Below are 20,610 nucleotides of genomic sequence, written 5' to 3' on the forward strand. Positions count from 1 at the left end.
AAATTCGTAATATCAGTGAAAGGTCGAACTAAAAAAATTCAGTAGAAGCATACTAGGACAAATAAATCATGAGAAGTCACAAGAACCCAAGGCATGAATACAGTCAGAGGTACCAACATCCAGAAACCAAACAAAGAACCCCAAAAATTAAGGTTTTCAGTACAAACGAGCTAGGGTTGCAGAAGGTTCATAAAATTAGTCAAAATGTGTGAGAATCAGAAGTTTAAACACAAAGAATCATTAAACAAAGTTTAAAAAAGAATTTCCGGAAACCCTAATTTTAGAAAAAGATGAAAAATCACTTAAAATCATACGATTCTTGTAAAGAGTCTCAAAGCTATTGTAAAACACACAAGAAACAAACTCAAATCGTCTTAGATCTGTATAGATCTAGGAGGTTTAGAAACGAACTTAGGGTTTCGAAGAGAATCGCACAGAGATGAAGAAACCTATTTAGAAAACCATATATCGTGGTATATATAGGATGATATCACTCGAAATCACACTGGAATGGCCAGGAACAGGGGAGAGATGAACCCTAGATGCAAGTCGACATATCCCTGGTCCCTTGAGGGATTTAGAGATGGAAAGAGTGATATAAGAGAGGCCATTGGAGGCCTGAGAGATGGTGAGAGGTCACCGGAGATAGCCATAGATGAGGGTCAGCGAGATTGGGGATTAGGGTTAGGTGAGAGTGTATTGATAGTAGAGAATTTTAGGGTGGCGGGGTAGGTCGTGAAATGAATTAAGTTTGGGGGGTATAGGTTAGTTTAATTAGGAAAGGAAAAACCTGGACCGTTGATCAAAACGATCAACAACCACGATTTGGCCGGGTATTGGGTTCGGGCGGATGGGTATTGGGCCTGGGTTGTTTAATTGGGTACTAGGATGGAAATTTGTGTTAGGATTAAGGTTAAATTAGGGCTAAAATTGAAATATAATTAGGCCATATTTTAAATAGTCATTTGAACACTATATAATTTATAATAAATAATAAATGATTTCTGAAAAATAATTTCGTGTACTAAAATGGTTTAAAATAGTTATTTAACATGTTAAAAATATAAAAGATCATTTTACGCATCAACAACGTAATTATGCATTAATAGGGCTAATATTGTAAATTAGCTTAAAAATATAAATGCAATTATAAAAAATGCACTAAAAATATTTAAACAATATTTTGGCATAAATATAGAATTTATATGACTAAATCACAACAAAAATAATTTGAAGGATAATTATTGAAATTTGTATAAGTAAAAGGGAAGAAATAAATAAATTTTAAGCCTTTAAAGTTATAGAAAAATTATAAAAAATGCTTATGCATGCTTATGTATGGATATATGCTATTTTGAAAGTATATATATATATGTATTAAAAATATATAGAGAAAAAATTGGGTATCAAGAGCTGCCCCTCTTTACCCGAGAATGATGAAAGAGTTTTCGGGTAAAGAAATGATGGGCAATTTTGACCGGGCGGGATGCTTTGAGAGACAGAGGCTGAACTCCAGTCTTCGAGTTGCCTACATATCCCTGGTTTTACAGGAATCAGGCCATGTGTAGTTCTGGATTCATTGGCGAAATATACCGATGAAGTCATTGCAAAAATGGATACGAGATGCAAAAGCGGTTATTGTGAGCGGTTGGGGTTTGAGATAGTTGAAGGAGCTGGAGTGAGGTCGCTCCTACTAGGATAACGTTTGCTTACTAGTTACATGCAGATAAAAGATACTACAAACATGTATTTGTGCGGAAATTTAAACATGATGCATATTCCCTTTGGACCATGAAGGTTGTCTTTGGACGGTTAAAGATGACGTCTTTGGACCATGACGTCATGGGCCATGAATTATTTAGTGAGGGATTCGCAGACCATGAAATGATGTTCTCGGGCCATGAAGATGGTGCCTCCGAACCATGACGCCTTTGAATAATGATATGCAAGTTTCAGAGATCCTCAGGCCATGGCATGGTGTCTTCCGGCTATGAGGATGATGCCTTTTTAGACTATGATACCTTTGGATAGATTGGCGATATTTCAGCTCCTGATATGCAATGACATGATGTTAACAAGATAAGTCTTAGTCTTGTGAAATGGAGGGCATAACTTAGCCCAATTGAAAAGCATATAAATAGTACTAGAGATAGAGCAATATTCGTGCAAAGAGGGACATTGCTTAGTCCCATGTTGATGGAGGAAAGGATTAGCCTCACGCAGATATGGAGGTAAGTATTAGCCTCATACAAATATGGAGGCATGGATTAGCCTCATGCAGATATGGAGGCAGGAATTAGCCTCATGCAAGTATGGAGGCAAGGATTAGCCTCATCCAAATATGATTGCAGGGATTAGCCTCATGCAAATATGAAGGCAAGGATTAGCCTCATGCAAATATGGAGGCAGGGATTAGCCTCATGCAAATATGGAAGCAAGGATTATCCTCATGCAAATATGGAGGCAAGGATTAGCCTCATGCAAATAGGGAGGCAAGGATTAGCGTCATGGAAGTATGGAGGCAAGGATTAGCTTCATGCAAATAGGGAAGCAAGGATTAGCCTCATGCAAATATAGAGGCAAGGATTAGCCTCATGCAAATAGGGAGGCAAGTATTAGCCTCATGCGAGTATGGAGGCAAGGATTAGCCTCATGAAGGCAAGGATTAACCTCATACAGATATGGAGGCAAGGATTAGCCTCATGCAGATAGGGAGGTAGGGATTAGTCTCATGCAAATATGGAGGCAAGGATTAGCCTCATGAAAATAGGGAGGCAAAGATTAGCCTCATGAAGGCAAGGATTAACCTCATGCAGATATGGAGGCAAGGATTAGCCTCATGCAGATAGGGAGGTAGGGATTAGTCTCATGCAAATATGGAGGCAAGGATTAGCCTCATGCAAATAGGGAGGAAAGGATTAGCCTCATACAAATAGAGAGGCAAGGAAGCCTCATGAAAGTATGGAGGCAAGGATTAGCCTCATGCAAGTAGGGAGGCCGGGATTAGCCTCATGCAAGTAGGGAGGCGGGGATTTGCCTCATGCAAATAGGGAGGCAAGGATTAGCCTCATGCAAAAAGTGAGTAGCAAATAGGAGTAGTGTATGTCTTAGATGGAGATATATTCAATGTCTGATGTCTGGATTGATAGTGAATTCTGCTTTGTGTATACATATTTGCGAATGCTATCGCTACGTCAAATATGCCTGCGTTCAAAGAAAAATTGCAAGTTTGTGTGGAGGGGGGGAGGTTGGTTCGTGCCTCTGTCGGCTGGCTTTGCTTTGATCCATTCGGAAAGCCTTTTCGAGTTCCCATGGATGATGCTTGACTGTTACGAAAATAGAGTTTTGAAAATATGCAATTATTCATAAACATAGAGTTTTTTAGAAACATATTGATATAAGTAATTTTTGATGAACCAGTGACTGTAACATATCTCAAAAGCATTGCAGCTCTCTTATATTGGAATTTTGAGGGTCCTCCTCAAAATTCTGCCCCAGTTTGGTAGATGATCTTTTGGCCATTTGCGGATAATGGGTCTTGCTGAACCTTCTTTGGAATTTTGAGAATCCCTCTAAAAATTCTGCCACAGTTTCTTAACCAATTTTTGACTTTCTGGCATGCAATGGCGTTGGCTGGACTTGCTCCGGAATTTTGAGGGTCCTCCTCAAAATTTTACCCCAGTTTCTAATCTTGGAAAAAATGGAAATTTTATTATGATATGACCGAACCCATAAGGTTGCCTACGTATCCCCTCCTAAACGGGAATCAGTTCAAGCGTAGTTCAATTACATCAAATGAGGAAATGTAAATAATCTAAGCATAGTATCTATTCACTGCATTTGAATTGATTGGTTTTGGCCAGATTTCTCCGTCCATTTCTATGAGTATAAGTGCTCCTCCTGTCGGGACCCTGTGAACCTTGTACGGACCTTGCCAGTTGGGAGAGAATTTTCCTTTGGCTTTATCTTGATGTGGGAAGATCTTCTTCAGCACCAACTGACCTGGTGCAAATTGCCTTGGTTTGACCCTTTTGTTGAAAGCTCTGGACATTCTAGTATGATAAAGTTGGTCGTGACACACTGCGTTCATCCTCTTTCCATCAATAAGGGCCAATTGTTCATAGCAATTCATTATCCACTCTGCATCGCTGAGTTCAGTTTCCTGTATGATTCTTAAAGAAGGAATCTCTAACTCGGCTGGGATAATAGCCTCGGTACCACAAACCAAGTGTGGTATCCCAATAAAGCAAAAGGTAGCTTCTCGTGCCATTGTTTGTGGTTCTCTACCATCTTCCTTAGTATCTTCTTGATGTTTTTATTGGCGACTTCTACGGCTCCATTCATCTGAGGTCTGTAGGTTGTGGAATTCTTGTGCTTGATTTTGAAAGTTTCACACATGGCTTTCATCAGATCACTATTGATGTTGGCGGCATTATCAGTAACAATGGACTCGGGAACTTCAAATTGGCAGACAATACGATCTTTGACAGAATCTGCGACGACTTTCTTGGTTACAGCTTTGTAAGATGCAGCCTCTACCCATTTTGTGAAGTAATCAATGGCTACCAGAATAATCATGTGTCTATTTGAAGCGGTGGGCTCAATCGGACCAATAACATCCATTCCCCAGGAGACGAATGACCAAGGTGAGCTTGTTGCATTGAGCTCGTTTGGCGGCACTTTTATCATATCGGTATGCACCTGACATGCAACTGGCCCTAAGTATCTTTTTAGCCAAGACAAAACCATTCATGTGCGGGCCACAGGTCCCGACATGTACATCCTCAAGTAGCTTAGAAGCTTCCTTTGTGTCGACACATCTTAGTAAACCCAAATCGATAGTTCTCATGTATAAGTTTCCTCCGCTGTGGAAGAAGTGCTTGGACAATCTCCGGAGTGTGCGTTTTTGAGTGTGATTTGCATGCTCCAGATGTTCTCCCTTTGATAAATACTCCTTGATGTCATGGAACCAAGGCTTTCCATTTGTTTCTTCTTCAACATGAGCAAAATATGCTGGCTAATTATGAATTTTCACCAAAATGGGATCAATATAATTCTTATTTGGATGTTGTATAATAGATGACAAGGTGGCCAATGCATCGGCAAACTCATTCTGAATCCTGGGCACATGTCGGAATTCTATCTTCGTGAACCTCTTTCTCAATTCCTCCATATGGTGCAGGTATGACAATATCTTGGAATTTTTGGTGGACCAATCTTCTTGTACCTTCTCCACAAGCAAATATGAATCACCGACTACTAACAGCTCCTGAATGTTCATGTCGATTTCCATGCTGAGCCCTAGTATGCATGCTTCATATTCCGCCATGTTGTTAGTTCAGGGAAATCTGAGTTTAGCAGATGCCGGATAATGTTGACCTGTTTCTTATACCAATACTGCTCTGATGCCCACTTCTTTAAAATTTGTAGCTCCATCAAAAAACATCCTCCAACCGTCGTATACTTCGGTAATGTCTTCTCCTATGAACGACACTTATTCATCAGGAAAATATATTTTCAAAGGTTTGTATGCTCCTCCTATCGAATTTTCAGCAAGGTGATCTGCCAATGCTTGTCCCTTGACCTCCTTTTGGGTTACGTAGACGATATCGAACTCACTTAATATTATCTGTCATTTGGCTAACTTTCCAGTCGGCATGGGTTTCTAGAATATGTACTTCAGAGAGTCCATCCTGGATATGAGGTATGTAGTGTAGGCACAGAAGTAATGCCTCAATTTCTGAGCTGTCCAGGTCAAAGCACAACAAGTGCATTCCAGCAGAGAGTACTATGCTTCGTAAGGTGTGAACTTCTTACTCAGGTAGTATATGGCCTAATCCTTCCTTCATGTCTCGTCATGTTGTCCCAAGACACATCCGAAGGCTCCATCCAATACAGATAGATAGAGTAACAAAGGTCGTCCCGGTTCTGGCGGGACTAGAACTAGAGGTGTGGATATGTATTCTTTGATCTTGTCAAAAGCTTTCTGACAATCCTCGGTCCAGCTTGCTTCGGCATCCTTCCTCAGCATCTTGAAGATGGGCTCACATATGACCGTGGACTATGCTATGAAACGACTGATATAGTTGAGACGTCCTAAGAAGCTCATCACGTCCTTTTTGCTCTTAGGTGGTGGTAATTCCTGAATAGCTTTGACTTTAGACGGATCCAGCTCGATCCCTCGACGACTGACGATGAATCCCAATAATATTTCTGCGGGAACCCCGAATGCATATTTTGCGAGGTTTAGTTTCAAGTTGTACCTCCTTAGCCTGCCAAAGAACCTTCTCAAGTTCGCTATGTGATATGCGACCCTCTTGGATTTGATAATGATGTCGTCCATATACACCTCTATCTCCTTGTGTATCATATCATGGAAGATGGTTGTCATGACTCTCATGTAAGTAGCCCCAGCATTCTTCAGACCAAACACTACAAAAACACTTGATTATCGACGGATTTTTGCGACAAATACTTTTCCGTCGCTAAGTAGCGACGGATTAACAACGAAAATAGAGTTTGGTCGCAGAATAGGTAAATAGAGGAATTAGTATCTAATTAAGCGACAACATAGCGACCAAACAAAACATTCGTCGCTAAAAAATGGCGCTAAATATTGGCGCCCATAATTTAGCAACAAAATAAACGAGGAAATCTGGATGACAAAATGTATGACATTTTAGCAACGTATTTAGCGACGGACCGTATTTGTCGCTAATCTTCCTTCTTTAATGAGACTATCTTTCCCTTGTTGCAACAGAATTGTTTGTCGCTTGGTATTAAAAAAAAGGCATCTAATATTTTCACTTTGTCCTAAGACCCTCCCTCACAGTAACGAGCCCCTTTCCTTCTTCGTGAGTAACGAGCCCTTTCCTCCTCCTTCTTCTTCTACTCTAATCTTCCACTAATCTTCCCAGATGCACTACTAAGTCATTTCTTTTCTAAAAGACTGGTATGTCTCTACTTCTTTCTCTGTTTATTAGCAAATTTTTTACAGTAAATTTTGTAGGGTTTTGGTAGATGTAAAATAAATCAAGCATTTTACCTCTTCCCTCTTTTTCTTTGTAGTATGTGAAGTCAAATATGAAGTAGGAGTTGACATATTCTGGGTATGTCTCATTTGTGCATAAATATGTATATTATTACTACTTACTGTTGCTAAAATCTGATTTGGGGGTTTCTTTTGTGTTGAAATCTTGATTTATACGAATTTTGGTGATATTTAGTGATTAAAATTGAAGTTAGGTGTCTTTAGATCTGTGTTAGCGAAGTTAGCCTTCACTCACCCAAAATCCCCTAAGGACGATGAAGGCGTTTACTTCTTTTTTTACCTTTATTTTTAATGCATTGAGTTCTCAAAAAGATTTGTACATTTCAACTGATGATTACTCAAAATGACAAAGCTATTTGGGTAATGTTATTAGTACTATTTGTATGATTATTTCGAGTTTCATGCTTTTCACTGAGGTAGAGTATGAAGGTGTCCCCACCTCTTATAAAGACTGCAAAATTCAAGTGCACTTTACTTCTGAGAATAAGGCTTGCTGAAGAATCTGACTACGGATAGAGAACTACATAAGCCTATGCATATAATATGATACTTTTCTGGGAAGATGATTGTGAATATGAAAATCACATCGATGGCATTAAGGACAATAGTACAAGTGAGCACACTAATATAGTACAATACAACATATTTATGAGCTGAGCTTCCACCTCTAGGTGATAATTCTTGCATTTATGATGAGCTCATCAAGGCATGGCATCACTACTCTAGAGTTACATGGGCTCAAATAAGGTTGCTTGTGCTCTAAATACTAGTATTAGACACATCAGTTATTAGCTTTTCACAAGAACATGGAAATTGTATTTTCACTTCAAACTGGCAATATATGGTTTTGATACTTGTTGGAAGTTGTTGCGGTCACTACAGTACAAGATCTAACTACAGTATATTATAATGTTTGGATATGTACATCTTTAACTCCAAAATAATCATTATAAAATATGATAGATACATATTTTTAAAATCTATAAAGAGTTAGCAACACTAACTGCCTTTGATGCTTCTGGCACATTAGTCTGCCTCTTACCAGTGGTGTTTTGCCCAGTTCTTGTAGGAATAACATTAGAAACCTTAGCTCCTTGAATCACTGATTCAACAACATCAGTAGCAGCTCGATCAGCTGTTGTATTCAACGCACCAGCAATAGCAACAATAGGTTTCAAACTTCCAAAAGCAGTATGCTCAACTCCAGCTAAAAGTTGAAGATGTTTAGCCTATATATTTGATGCTTTAGAACCTGTAGTAGCTGCACACTTCAAAGCCATAACACCTACATGATCTTGCCCAGTAGCTTTAAGGCCTGCTGATTTATCAGCTGATTCACCAACTACAGCAGCAGGTTGATCGCGCACCAAATTTTTAGGCAATTGATCCTCCTTGATCACTGCCTTATCACCTGTAGCAACTGTAACATTCACTCCTTCACTCCTGTTGCATTCACAGCACTAGTAGTCTCCAAACTTGCATTCACATCCTGTGAAACACCATCCATAGGCCGCACAATCTGTCCAGCTGCAGCTGAGTCCTGTGAAACCCTCCCCAAGGCTGTTTTAACAGGAACAACATTAATATTCCTAGCAACAGTTGTTGTATTTAGTAGCTTATTAGCATCAGATCCTTGACATCCAACAAGTGAATTATCCCCCATTATTATTAGCTGCATCCAAACCTTTTCCTTGAATTAGGTTACTGATTTGTATTTTTATTTTTCTCTATTTCCTTGGAATATGAGCTGTGTAGCTTTTTGCATGTGGTTCTTCATATTACAATATAAATCTATGTGGTATTCTTTTTGCATCCGTCTGACTAAATTTATTTTTTCTCAGCTTCAATTCAGGAAACGGTACGAAACAATCTCAAAGATTTCTGAGGGATTAGTTAAGGTATTGGTATCTTTCTATTAACTTATACATAGGTCTTAATTTATTTTGTTTGACATATATTTTACTCTCACTATCTCTCTCCTCCCCCCCCCTCCCTCTTTCTTTTCTTGTTCTTCTTAGCGCTTTCTTAAAATGAAATGTCAATGTTATTTAGAATTTTAGCTTTTTCACAAATGGTTAATCTTACATATAGTCACAACTAGGGATGCGAGATAATTCTTAATTGTCTTAAATATTCACATAGCTTACATTAGCTTTCTAATGTATTTGTGATGTTCTGATGTATTTGAGATTGTTTATATGTAGTGACTGCTAGGGATTTATTTGTGATGTTCTGATGTACACTAGCTTTCTGATGTGTTTGCGATCTATTTAATCTTACATTAGCTTCTCGATGTATCTTTGATGTTCTTTTTCTTTAATAATTTATGAGTTATAAAATAAAAATAACTACTTGAGTTTTTTTGCTGCCATGTATTTTGGTTTCTTTCCTTCGTGCATTAAAAGGTAGTACTAGGTGTTTGGTAAGGTTAAGTATATCTTTTCTTTACTTTATTCTTATGTAATACTTATAAAAAATAATAATATTTGTTTGTCGTTTTAATTTTAATATTAAATAGGAAAATGGAGAATCTAGAGCGTGGTTGGATGTATGAGAGGTTAGATGGACGAGGGGGTATTAATTCATGTTTCATATCCGGCGTGGATAAGTTTCTCCACTTTGCACGTTGTCAACGAAATCGCATGAGTGGTGACAATGTTAGATGTACTTGTAAAAAATGTCACAACATTAAATACATTGATGTTGAAACCGTTAGATTACACCTTTTGCAATTTGGATTTGTTGAGAATTATTTTGTTTGGATATATCAAGGGGAAAGATGTCTGACAAATGAGTTGTCTTCTAGTAGTAACTTGAATAGTGGTGCTCAACCAGAACTTGGATATGAGAATCCATACCGACGAATGATTTTTGATATAGCTGGGCCCAAAATTAGCCAGGGTTCAACTTGGCAATCTGATAGTAATGTTGAACCTGAGTTATCTCTTCCTTATGAACCTTCAATGGAGAAGGATCCTAATCCTGAATCCCAGAAGTTCTATGATTTGCTACAGGCTGCCGATGCAGAATTGTATCCTGGTTGTTCTCTCTCTCAACTTGTGATGTTGGGCTATAAACCCGTGTTTTAGCCGTAGTATTACATGCCAATGACTGCATTTCTTACGTGCGTTTGAGTTCAAATGATAGTGAATTGCACTTAGTACGTGTTTTATGCCTTGCAGGAAGTGATCATGTGCTCAAAAGTTAATTTGGAGCTAAGTTGATCAATTTGGAGCTTTGAAGTCTGAGTAAAAGCCCAATACATTAAGCCGGGATCGTGATCGGAGGTAGTATACCAAGTTCGGATGTTAAAAGAGGGCGAAATAAGTTCACTCTGAGAAAATTATATTGGGGCGCCGCAAGGCGCGGCGCAGCAGTGTAAAATGCTGCCTGATGCGAAAAGTCGAGGCTGCTGATAAAATACACTAATGCGCCGCATGGTGCGGTGCAGCCTGTGGCGCGACTGTTCAACTTTTACAGAGCGAAGTCCTAGTTCGCGCAGGAAAGGGTTTTTACGTTTAGGCCCGACCCTACTTGGTATAAATACATGTAAAAATGCTATTTTGAGGAGGTTGGACACACTTTTGACATATTTTAGACCTAAGGAGACAGAGGCACAATAGGAGCAAGGCGGGAAATTCTTTTACGAGTTTTTCCTTCCTCTTCCTATTTTTCATTGTTGGTTATGACTTTTAGTATTGTAGTTTTACATACTATTATGAATAGCTAATTTGTTATTTAGGGTTTTGATGGAACCTTTTGTAGGATAAATTCTTGTTATGTTTTTATATAGTTGAGCCGTAGTATAATCTTTATTTGTTCAACTATGTTCTTGTTGTAGTTAATTGATAGGATCCTCAATTAGCTGTGCTATTTAGTATGTATTACTCGGGAGAGAGTGCATATTTAGGTAGTTGTTGAACAACATCACTCCCGACGTATGCGAGGAATCAATAACCAAGGGTTTAAAGGCGGGATTAGGGATAACGAAGTCTTGGGTGCAATGTGAAGTGAGCTGTATTAAAAGCCAGCTAGCGTAGCTCGGGAGAGTGCGTCTAGTAAATTGTCGTGATTACTCTGGAGAATTACAACATGCATAGCACTCATGATCGGTAGAGAATAGTTAGGCGAAATTATAGAAGACATAGCGGGAAGGATTCCGACAAATGGGGAAATTATAACTCTATACCTCCTTAATCTTGTCTCTAACCCTTAGTATCTGTAGTTGTTAATTTACTATTTTAATTTGTTAGTTAGTTAGGTAAACACAAGAATCTTAATATCTATAAGTTAGGAACTGTTCAAGCTTGTCTTCTTGGTGATAGTGAACAACTGTAGCTAGGCCTTAGTTCTCTGTGAGATTCGACTCCGGACTTGTAAATCGGATTATATTTGCAACGACTGCATTGTCCTTTTTATAATGCATAGTTGGGCGTGATCAAATTTTGGCGCCGTTGTCGGGGAACTAACGGTGTAGTTGTAGGTGTACATATTGCTAAGTTTCAAGTTTGAACTTTTATTTTATTTTTTAGTATTTGATTTTTTTTAAAATTTTTTTATTTTTGTTTTATTTGAGAAACATGGCATCATGGAATTATGAGAATTTTGATGGTGGTAATTCTACTTTTAATCCTCCTTATGCATATTGTGAAGGAAACCACCCAGCGCAAAATTATCAAAATATTTCCGAGAACGAGTTTTGTGCACCAACTCAATCTTATGTGTGGAATGTGTGTGATATGTGTGGTGGTCAAGATGGTCACTTTTACGGTTGTGCTTATATTTCTTACCTTCCCTTAACCCCTTATTTTTGATGGTTCTTCTTTTTCTGGTGAAGTTAATAAGAACAAAGAATCCAGGGAAGCTGACCTAAAGAAGATCGGAGATATGTTAAAGTGCATTTTGGAACAACATAGTAAATTACAACTGCAGATAGAAAGGCAAGAGGAAACTATTCACAACTTGAATGCTCATATGACTCAACTGGTTGAAATTTTAATGCTCAACAAGCCAATATTGTGAATAGTATCCAAGAAGAGCGTGAATTAGATACAAGAATTGAGGAGCTAGAGGAGAAGGCCAGAGTAAAACACCAACAATCAATCGAACTTGATTTTGAGGATGCCGATGTCGTAGAAGAGATACTAGAGTCAACCAAGGATATTGAGGATACATATTTGGTTGACTCTATTGTCATCAGTGTTGAGAATGTAGACAGTCCCAATGTTCTTGTAGTTGAGCGCATTGGTTCACACTCCAAGCATTTTTCCACATTGTGTTTGGATGATGATATGGAAATAGAGTCGTCCGAGCCACTTGAGGAGTCAAGGAATGAGGAACAAGGTGCTTACATTCTGAAATGCTTCTTGCCAGAAAGTCAGGAATACACACCTCATCCAAAGGTTAAGAAGTGCAGAATACTACATTATTTTATTGGGCTAGTCAAATTCGTTTTGCCACCCCAGAAGCATGATCACAGAGCAAAATCAAAACTAGGGGTCCAATTCATAAGTTCAAAGTAGAGGCAAAAAGTGATTCACGTCGTGCCGCGACGTTAAATCAAGCGCTTGTTGGGACGCAACCCAGCTTTACTGCTTTGTTTTATTTTTTTTATTGTATTATTTTTGTTGTGTTGATTTTTGAGTTTCTAGGAGCATGGAAAGCAAAACTATTGGAAGGATGCAACAACAAGCCAGATGGTTGGAACTAAGTGTGAGGTACCCGCACAAAGGACCAAACCCGGGAGAAGTCTGAGTACCCCATGAGCTGGTAGTGCTTCGTCCTTTGGCCTGCTAGGGAGTTTCTTTTACCCTCTTATTAGTATGGTGTGCATTGGAGACAATGCACAATTTTAAGTGTGGGGTGATGAGATTGTCTGGGTGACTTTCTATGCTATTTTAGTTATGTTAGTTTAATTGAATATTTTTTTTACATAGTAAAGATTGGACTTTTTCCGACGATGGATATACTAGACAATTTTATTGAGGGATTTAAGTCTAAAAAAAAAACAAAATGATTTTCTTTTGTTAGGTAGTGTAGCAATTACCCCTTAGTTTTTCTTTAAACCACGGTTCTTTTTCAAGGGTTCTGTTTGAACCGGGTGTAGTGAGTTTTTTTAGGAATATAAGCCATTGTGCTGTGTTTTGAATTAAAGCAATATCTCTTGACTTTGTTATGCCTTGAGAATAGTGAGTACTTTGGCTGTGACGCTTAGGCTCAGTTTTTGACTCTTGTAGAAGTACCTTAAATTGTATGATTTTAACTTTGCTTAACTGCTTTGACTAGAGTGTCTTGATGAATCGAATCCTGAGTGAGTTATGTGCAATGTGTGTGTGAGGTTGTTTTATTCTGTACATTGCATTTGATGCCTAGAACTTGCCCTGTGTGTTTGCAAAGCGAAATAGTAGTTTTGTTCAGTCTTGGAAGTGATATAGACGTTTTTTTGTAGAGCCAGATATGTATATTTTACCCACCTAATTGTTATGTATCGTAGTTAACCCCTTTGAGCGTGTAATCTTGTTTCTTTAGCAACCACATTACAAGCCTTACCCATTTGTTTGAATTAATCATCTATTTGAACCTTTTAACCTCTCATGAGCACTTGAATTGTTATGAACTGTGTAAAAGTTAAAGTGTGGGGTGGTTGGTTTGGATTTTGAGTGGAACTAATGAAATAAGGAGAAATGTGCACTATTTTAAAAAAAGTAAGAGCCACATGAATAAAAAAAAGGAAAAAAAGTTGTATTGTTGTGGAAACAAAATTCCATGATAAGTGGTGACTCTTGATGTAATTGTGCTGGTGCTTAAAGAAGTTTGGGAGTTAATATACATTGATGAGAAGGTGGATTTTTAGTTTGACATAAGCATGTGCTTGAATGTTAAAGTGTATGTATTAAAGTACTTAGGGAGGTGTAGTCACTCTTATATCTAAATGTATCCTACCCGTCCCTCATCCTACATTACAACCAAATAAAGTCCTACTTGATCCTAGACTAAATGAGCTCGATTAGTAGAGTAGTACACTACGGGCAAGCCTATGGTGCATCTTTTGTGGCATATGAATGTTATTTCTGAGAGTGAGTGAATTCTTTCTATCTTGAGTTCCTAGGTGTTCTTAAAGTTTATTGTGTGGAACTACTCTTTTTTGTGTGCGAGGGTACTTGATTCATGAAGGAAAGGCAATCCTTGACCTCTATGTTAGAGTAAGTGGGTGAGTTGTGAATAATGCATGGTACTTGTGAGTCAAATCTTGAGGTGAAGATGTTACGCTTTTGTGCTTAGTCTATTTTAAATATTCTCGGTGTGATGAGTTAGGAGAATTGTTTAAAAATGCCGTGTCTATATAAAGTGTAGTTTGATTGCTCGAAGACGAGCAATGCTTTAAGTGTGGGGTGTTGATGTTAAGCTAGAAACCCGTGTTTTAGCTGTAGTATTACATGCCAATAACTGCATTTTTTACGTGCGTTTGAGTTCAAATGATAGTGAATTGCACTTAGTACGTGTTTTATGCCTTGAAGGAAGTGATCTTGCGCTCAAAAGTTAATTTGGAGCTAAATTGATCAATTTGGAGCTTTGAAGTCTGAGTAAAACCCCAATACATTAAGCCGGTATCGTGTTTGGAGGTAGTGTACCAAGTCCGGATGTTAAAAGAGGACGAAATAAGTTCACTCTGAGAAAATTACACTACCACGCCGCATGGGGTGCCGCAAGGCACGGCGCAGTAGTGTAAAATGCTGCCTGATGCGAAAATTTGAGGCTGCTGATAAAATACACTAACGCGCCGCATGGTGCGGCGCAGCCTACGGCGTGGCTGTTCAACTTTTACAGAGCGAAGTCCTAGTTCGCGCAAGAAAGGGTTTTTTCGTCTAGGCCCGACCCTACTTGGTATAAATACATGTAAAAACGCTATTTTGAGGAGGTTGGACATACTTTTGACATATTTTAGACCTAAGGAGGCAGAGACACAATAGGAGCAAGGCGGGGAATTCTTCTACGAGTTTTTCCTTCCTCTTCTTATTTTTCATTGTTGGTTATGACTTTTAGTATTGTAGTTTTACATACTATTATGAATAGCTAATTTGTTATTTAGGGTTTTGATGGAACCTTTTGTAGGATAAATTCTTGTTATGTTTTTATATAATTGAGCTGTAGTATAATCTCTATTTGTTCAACTACGTTCTTGTTGTAGTTAATTGATAGGTTCCTCAATTAGCTGTACCTATTTAGTATGTATTACTCGGGAGAGAGTGCATATTTAGGTAGTTGTTGAACAACATCACTCCCGACGTATGTGAGGAATCAATAACCAAGGGTTTAAAGGCACAATTAGGGATAACGAAGCCTTGGGTGCGATTTGAAGTGGGCTGTATTAAAAGTCAGCTAGCGTAGCTCGGGAGAGTGCGTCTAGTAAATTGTCGTGATTACTCAGGAGAAATGTACGGTAATAAGAGTGCTCATGATCGGTAGAGAATACTTATGCGAAATTATAGAAGACATAGCGGGAAGAATTCCGACAATTGGGGAAATCATAACTCTAAACTTCCTTAATCTTGTCTCTAACCCTCAGTATCTGTAGTTGTTAATTTACTATTTTAATTTGTTAGTTAATTAGTTAAACACAAGAATCTTAATATCTATAAGTTAGGAACTGTTTAAGCTTGTTTTCTTGGTGATAGTGAACAAATGTAGCTAGGCCTTAGTTCTCTGTGGGATTCACTTCCGGACTTGTAAACCGGATTATATTTGCAACGACCGCTTAGTCCTTTTTATAAGGCATAGTTGGGCGTGATCAACTTGCAGTAGTTTCTAGGATGTTAAACATTAAAATGGAGAATTCTTTATCACAAAGGGGTTATGACCAAATGATGCAACTGTTTAAAGAGGCTTTACCTAAAGATAACATAGTGCTTGATAACTATTATCAAACTAAGAAGCTAGTGCGTAGCTTGAGTTTGCCCATTGAAAAGATTGATTGTTGTAATTCAGAATGTATGTTGTACTGGGGTGAGGACGAGGACCTCACATCTTGTAAATTTTGTGGCTACGTGAGATATAAGCATCGTGTCAGCTCTCGTAAGAGGAAATTGGTACCTTACAAGAAAATGTATTAATTTCCTTTAATTCCTAGATTGCGGAGATTATATGCATCCCATGCTACAGCAGCTGACATGAGATGGCATCATGAGCATATACAAGAGGAGGGGGTAATGCGTCATCCATCAGACTCTGAGGCTTGGAAGCACTTTAATAAAACTCATTCTTTTTTTGCTGCTGAACTAAGAAATGTGAGGTTAGGGTTATGTACTGATGGTTTCCAGCCATTTGGTCAATCTGGGAGGAAATATTCTTCGTGGCCAGTGATTGTCATTCCATACAATTTACCTCTGTGGATGTGTATGAAGGAGGCATATATGTTTTTAAATGTCATTTTTCCAAGACCAACCAATCCTAAGCAAAAAATTGATGTTTATCTACAACCTCTAATAAAAGAACTGACATTGTTGTGGGAGGACAGTGTAGAAGCATTTGACATCTCAAAAAAGCAAAACTTTCAATTAAGGGCAGCTTTGATGTGGACAATTAGTGACTTTCCAGTATATTCTATGTTATCAGGATGAAGTACCGCAGGGAAGTTAGCATGTCCTTACTGTATGGAGGAAGCACAATCTTTTAGATTACATCATGGTAGAAAAATATCTTGGTTTGACAGTCATAGAATGTTTCTTGACGAAAATCATCCATTTAGGAAAGATCGTAAAAACTTTCTTAAAGGTCAAGCTGTCAAAAGGCGACCACCAACCTTTAGATCGGAAGAGGAAATTTTGAACCAAATTAGTGAATTGGAGATAAGGAAAGTGACAGAGCTGGATGCAGAAGAAGTTAATCGGAGGATATGTAAATCTTGTCGATTGGAAAAAAAGTATCTTTTGGGATTTGCCTTATTGGAGTTCCAACATGATTCGACATAATCTTGACGTCATGCATATTGAAAAGAATGTCTTTGATAATATTTTTAACACAATTCTTAATGTTAAAGACAAAACCAAAGACAATCCAAAAGCACGTCTAGATATGGTAGAATATTGTGATCGACCTCATTTGGAAAAGAATGCAAGTGGAAGCTATCCCAAAGCTGCATATACAATAGACAAGGCAGCAACAGATATCTTGTTTGATTGGGTGAAAGGTTTGACTGCAAAAAATCAGAAATAAATGCAAAATATCATTGTGGCGGTAGGACTGTCGTTGCTATTGGGACTCACACGGGCGGCTCTATCTCCATTGGGGAACATCGGAAAAGAATTGTAAGTATATTCTTCGTAACGGGTAATCACTAGAATTCAGTACACATATTTCAGCTTCTTAATAGGTTGAGTGGAACAGAGGAGCAACTTACTATTAGTAAGTAGTAATATTTTCTAACTTTTGTTGCTCTATGATAGACATGCTTTGTTATATTTGTGGTGTATGCAAATAACAGGAAGCATCTTTAGTTTTTCTATATGTATAGTGGAGGATTTACGCTCATGAATGGCGAGTCTTCTCCTGTGTTTGATTTGATTCTGAGAAGATGGTAAGAAATGCTAGAGGGAAGAGGACGACTGACAAAGGGGAATTGTTATTAATTATTTTGGTTTAGAAAATTCGGATTGTGAGTTATTATGGACTATTGTATCCGTGTATTCAATTTATGTGAATAAATAGAAAATTTCCTAAGTATGTGCTAGAGGACAACTTTAATTATAAGTTGAAGTTTAGGGGAACTTTGCTCTTCTCTTTTTATTTTACTGGAGAAATTGGATTAAATCCTCTGAAGGATAAAGGGGAAATCAGTTTCAAGTGCTTACTGGGAATATAGCCAAAGCCAATGATGTTACATGTAGTTAATAAAAATCCATGGTCTGGTAGAACTATGTAGAATTAGAAAATTGTTATCCGAAAACTGTTTTGTGGCTATTCTTCTTGTACTTGTACTGTTGTATACCTTCTTGGTACCTCCATTAGTAAACTGTCACCTTATCAAAGGAAATTAAGTTCTTCGTTTTTTGTATAGGCTATTGAAAAGAGTCGAGATCCAACACCAAGTGAGCTACATGGTCATGATGAAAAATCTTTTGTTAGTGAGCGATCCCGACTTGTACATGTAAGTCCAAAATTCGATAATTTTACTGACTTTGTTTATGACATTAACGCCCCACTTGATTGTTGTTTCCATTAGTAAAGGTGCAATATTTATCATCATTTTCATCTGGGGTTTCTTCATAATTGTTACTAATGAGTACTTTGATTCCACCTTTTACTTCATCAAGTTTCATTCTGTTTTCCCAGACAGAACCTGAGGCTATAACACTACCATTATTTCTTGATGATATGCTCTTCTTCTATTGCCAACTTCCATATATTCTCCTTTTTTTGGCCCAATCTAATGATTCAAGATTGTATTTTTGGTTGTGGGGTTTACTGTTTATTGAAGGAGTAATAATGGGATTAAAGGCTTTTAGCTAAAGAAATTGTGTTTGGTGGAAAAGGAAAGTTGTGAAAATAATGGAATCCTCCATATACACTAAATGAAGAACTTAACAGTCAACTTATTTATGCTTTTATCGTTTCTTTTCCCCTAATGTTCATCTTCATCATTAATGAATTTCACTAATTATTATGGTATTTACAGGAAAAATATCAGCAAATATTACAACAACAAACACAAACACAATCTGATATTGATCAATCTTTAGCATTTTATCAAGCCACGGGAGGGGAAAAGAAGAGAAGAATATATGGTCTTAGATCTCAAGAAAAATATTTTTATGGGCCGAATCTTCGTGCCTCTTCTAGATCTGATGCTTCTTCATCAGCAGCACCTCCGAATGCTCAATCAGCACCGATGGAGAATTTGGATGAGTTAGTGATGCGATTGATTCCTGCATTGACTGATCATATGGTTCCTGTACTGACTGATCACATGCTTCCTGTGTTGGCTGAGCGAGTAAGAGGATTGATAGCTTCACCATCACATGTGCAAGATAATCATACCGATCACCCATCAGCTATGACACCTCCAGCTCCTCCTCTTACTACTAATATTAATGAGGGTCATGCATCGCTTTCTGATGATGACCTTCACTCTCCAGTCTCCCAGTAGTTAACTATTTTTATTTGAACTTTTTTTTGGCATTGTAGATGTTTTGGTATTAACGAGGTTCATGCATCACTTTCTGATGATGACCTTCACTCTCCATTCTCTCAGTAATTAACTATTTTTGTTTGAACTTTATTTTAGTATTGTAAATGTTTTAATCTTAATTATACATTTGCATTTTGGTATCTATTTTGGATCTTGTAGAATATTAATTTCTATGAATTTCAGTTATTATTAAGAGTATCTTATATATTCTTAAACAATATGTATTTTATTAAATAAAATAAGAAAAATATAATTTGCAATGGATTTTCTTCGTAGCTATAACTAATATAGAATAACAGGATGCGATAGATTTCCGACAAAAGAATTTCGTCGCCAAAAGAAAGGCAAATATGTGTCAATAATATTAGCGACGGATTAGCTGCAGAAAATATTCGTTGTCAATTAAATCCGACGACGAAATGACTTGTCGATTTGGCGACAAAATTGATGATAATTGCGACGGATATGTGTTGTCGCTAAAAGTAGCAACAGATACCAACCATAGTTAATTTGTCGCTAACTTACCAACGGATTTAATTTTTTCGTTAGTAAAGGGTTAGCTACGAGCAAAGTAGCGACGGACAGAAATCCGTCGCTATTCCGTCGATAAACCTGTTTAGCGATGGAAATATACTATTTAGCTATGAAATTCGTTTGTCGCTAAAGTCAATTTTTTTTTGTAGTGAAATGGCATCATCGTATAGAAATATACCCCCCCAAGGTATGATAAAAGCTGTTTTCTCAGCATCTTCTTCATCCATCCAGACCTGATGATAACCCACGAAGCAATCTACAAAGGATTGGAGTTCATGTTTGGCACAATTATCGATCAGGATATGTATATTTGGCAGTGGGAAGTCATCCTTGGGACTTGCTCTGTTTAAATCTCGATAGTCAACACATACCCTGACCTTCCCATCCTTCTTCAGAACTGGCACATTGTTAGCTAACCAAGTTGGGTATTCAACTACCCTGAGAACCTCGGCTTTGATATGCTTGGCAACTTCCTCCTTGATTTTCAAATTCATGTAAGGTTTGAACCTTTTGAGTTTCTGCTTCACTGGCGGACACATGGGATTAGTAGGCAACATGTGAGCCACTATGGACGTGCTCAAACCGGTCATATCATCACACGACCATGTGAAAATGTCCTTATACTCTTTTAGGAAATGAATGTACTCTTCCTTCTCTATTGGTGACAAGTGAATGCTGATGCGAGTCTCCTTGACGGTCTCGGCGTCTCCCAAATTTAATGCTTCGGTTTCGTCCAGATTGGACTTAGGCTTATTCTCAAAATTTTCAACCTCCCTGACAATTTTCTCGGGTCTCTCATCTTCTTCATCTGAATCACTATTCTTATATTGTGTTGCCTCAT

General features: G+C 37.9%; 1 protein-coding gene across 1 annotated transcript; it reads left to right on the forward strand.

Annotated features, from left to right (window-relative positions):
- The first annotated feature begins 510 nt into the window (after positions 1-510).
- Positions 511-19,396, forward strand: LOC107799268 (uncharacterized). Its single transcript, XM_075240297.1, has 5 exons — positions 511-688; positions 7,069-7,109; positions 8,893-8,949; positions 18,105-18,194; positions 18,723-19,396. The coding sequence occupies exons 1-5, from the start codon at positions 511-513 to the stop codon at positions 19,191-19,193; spliced, it is 837 nt and encodes a 278-aa protein (XP_075096398.1). The 3' UTR covers positions 19,194-19,396.
- The last annotated feature ends 1,214 nt before the right edge of the window (positions 19,397-20,610 follow it).

Source organism: Nicotiana tabacum, chromosome 20, assembly GCF_000715075.1.
Source record: "Nicotiana tabacum cultivar K326 chromosome 20, ASM71507v2, whole genome shotgun sequence".
In the NCBI taxonomy this organism is placed as follows: Eukaryota; Viridiplantae; Streptophyta; class Magnoliopsida; order Solanales; family Solanaceae; genus Nicotiana; species Nicotiana tabacum.

Coding starts and splice junctions, on each gene's coding strand:
- LOC107799268 (XM_075240297.1), top strand. CDS start 511: ATGGCCAGGAACAGGGGAGAGATGAACCCTAGATGCAAGTCGACATAT. Junction 8,950..18,104: donor TTTCTGAGGGATTAGTTAAG/GTATTGGTATCT, acceptor TTTTTTGTATAG/GCTATTGAAAAGAGTCGAGA. Junction 18,195..18,722: donor AGCGATCCCGACTTGTACAT/GTAAGTCCAAAA, acceptor TGGTATTTACAG/GAAAAATATCAGCAAATATT.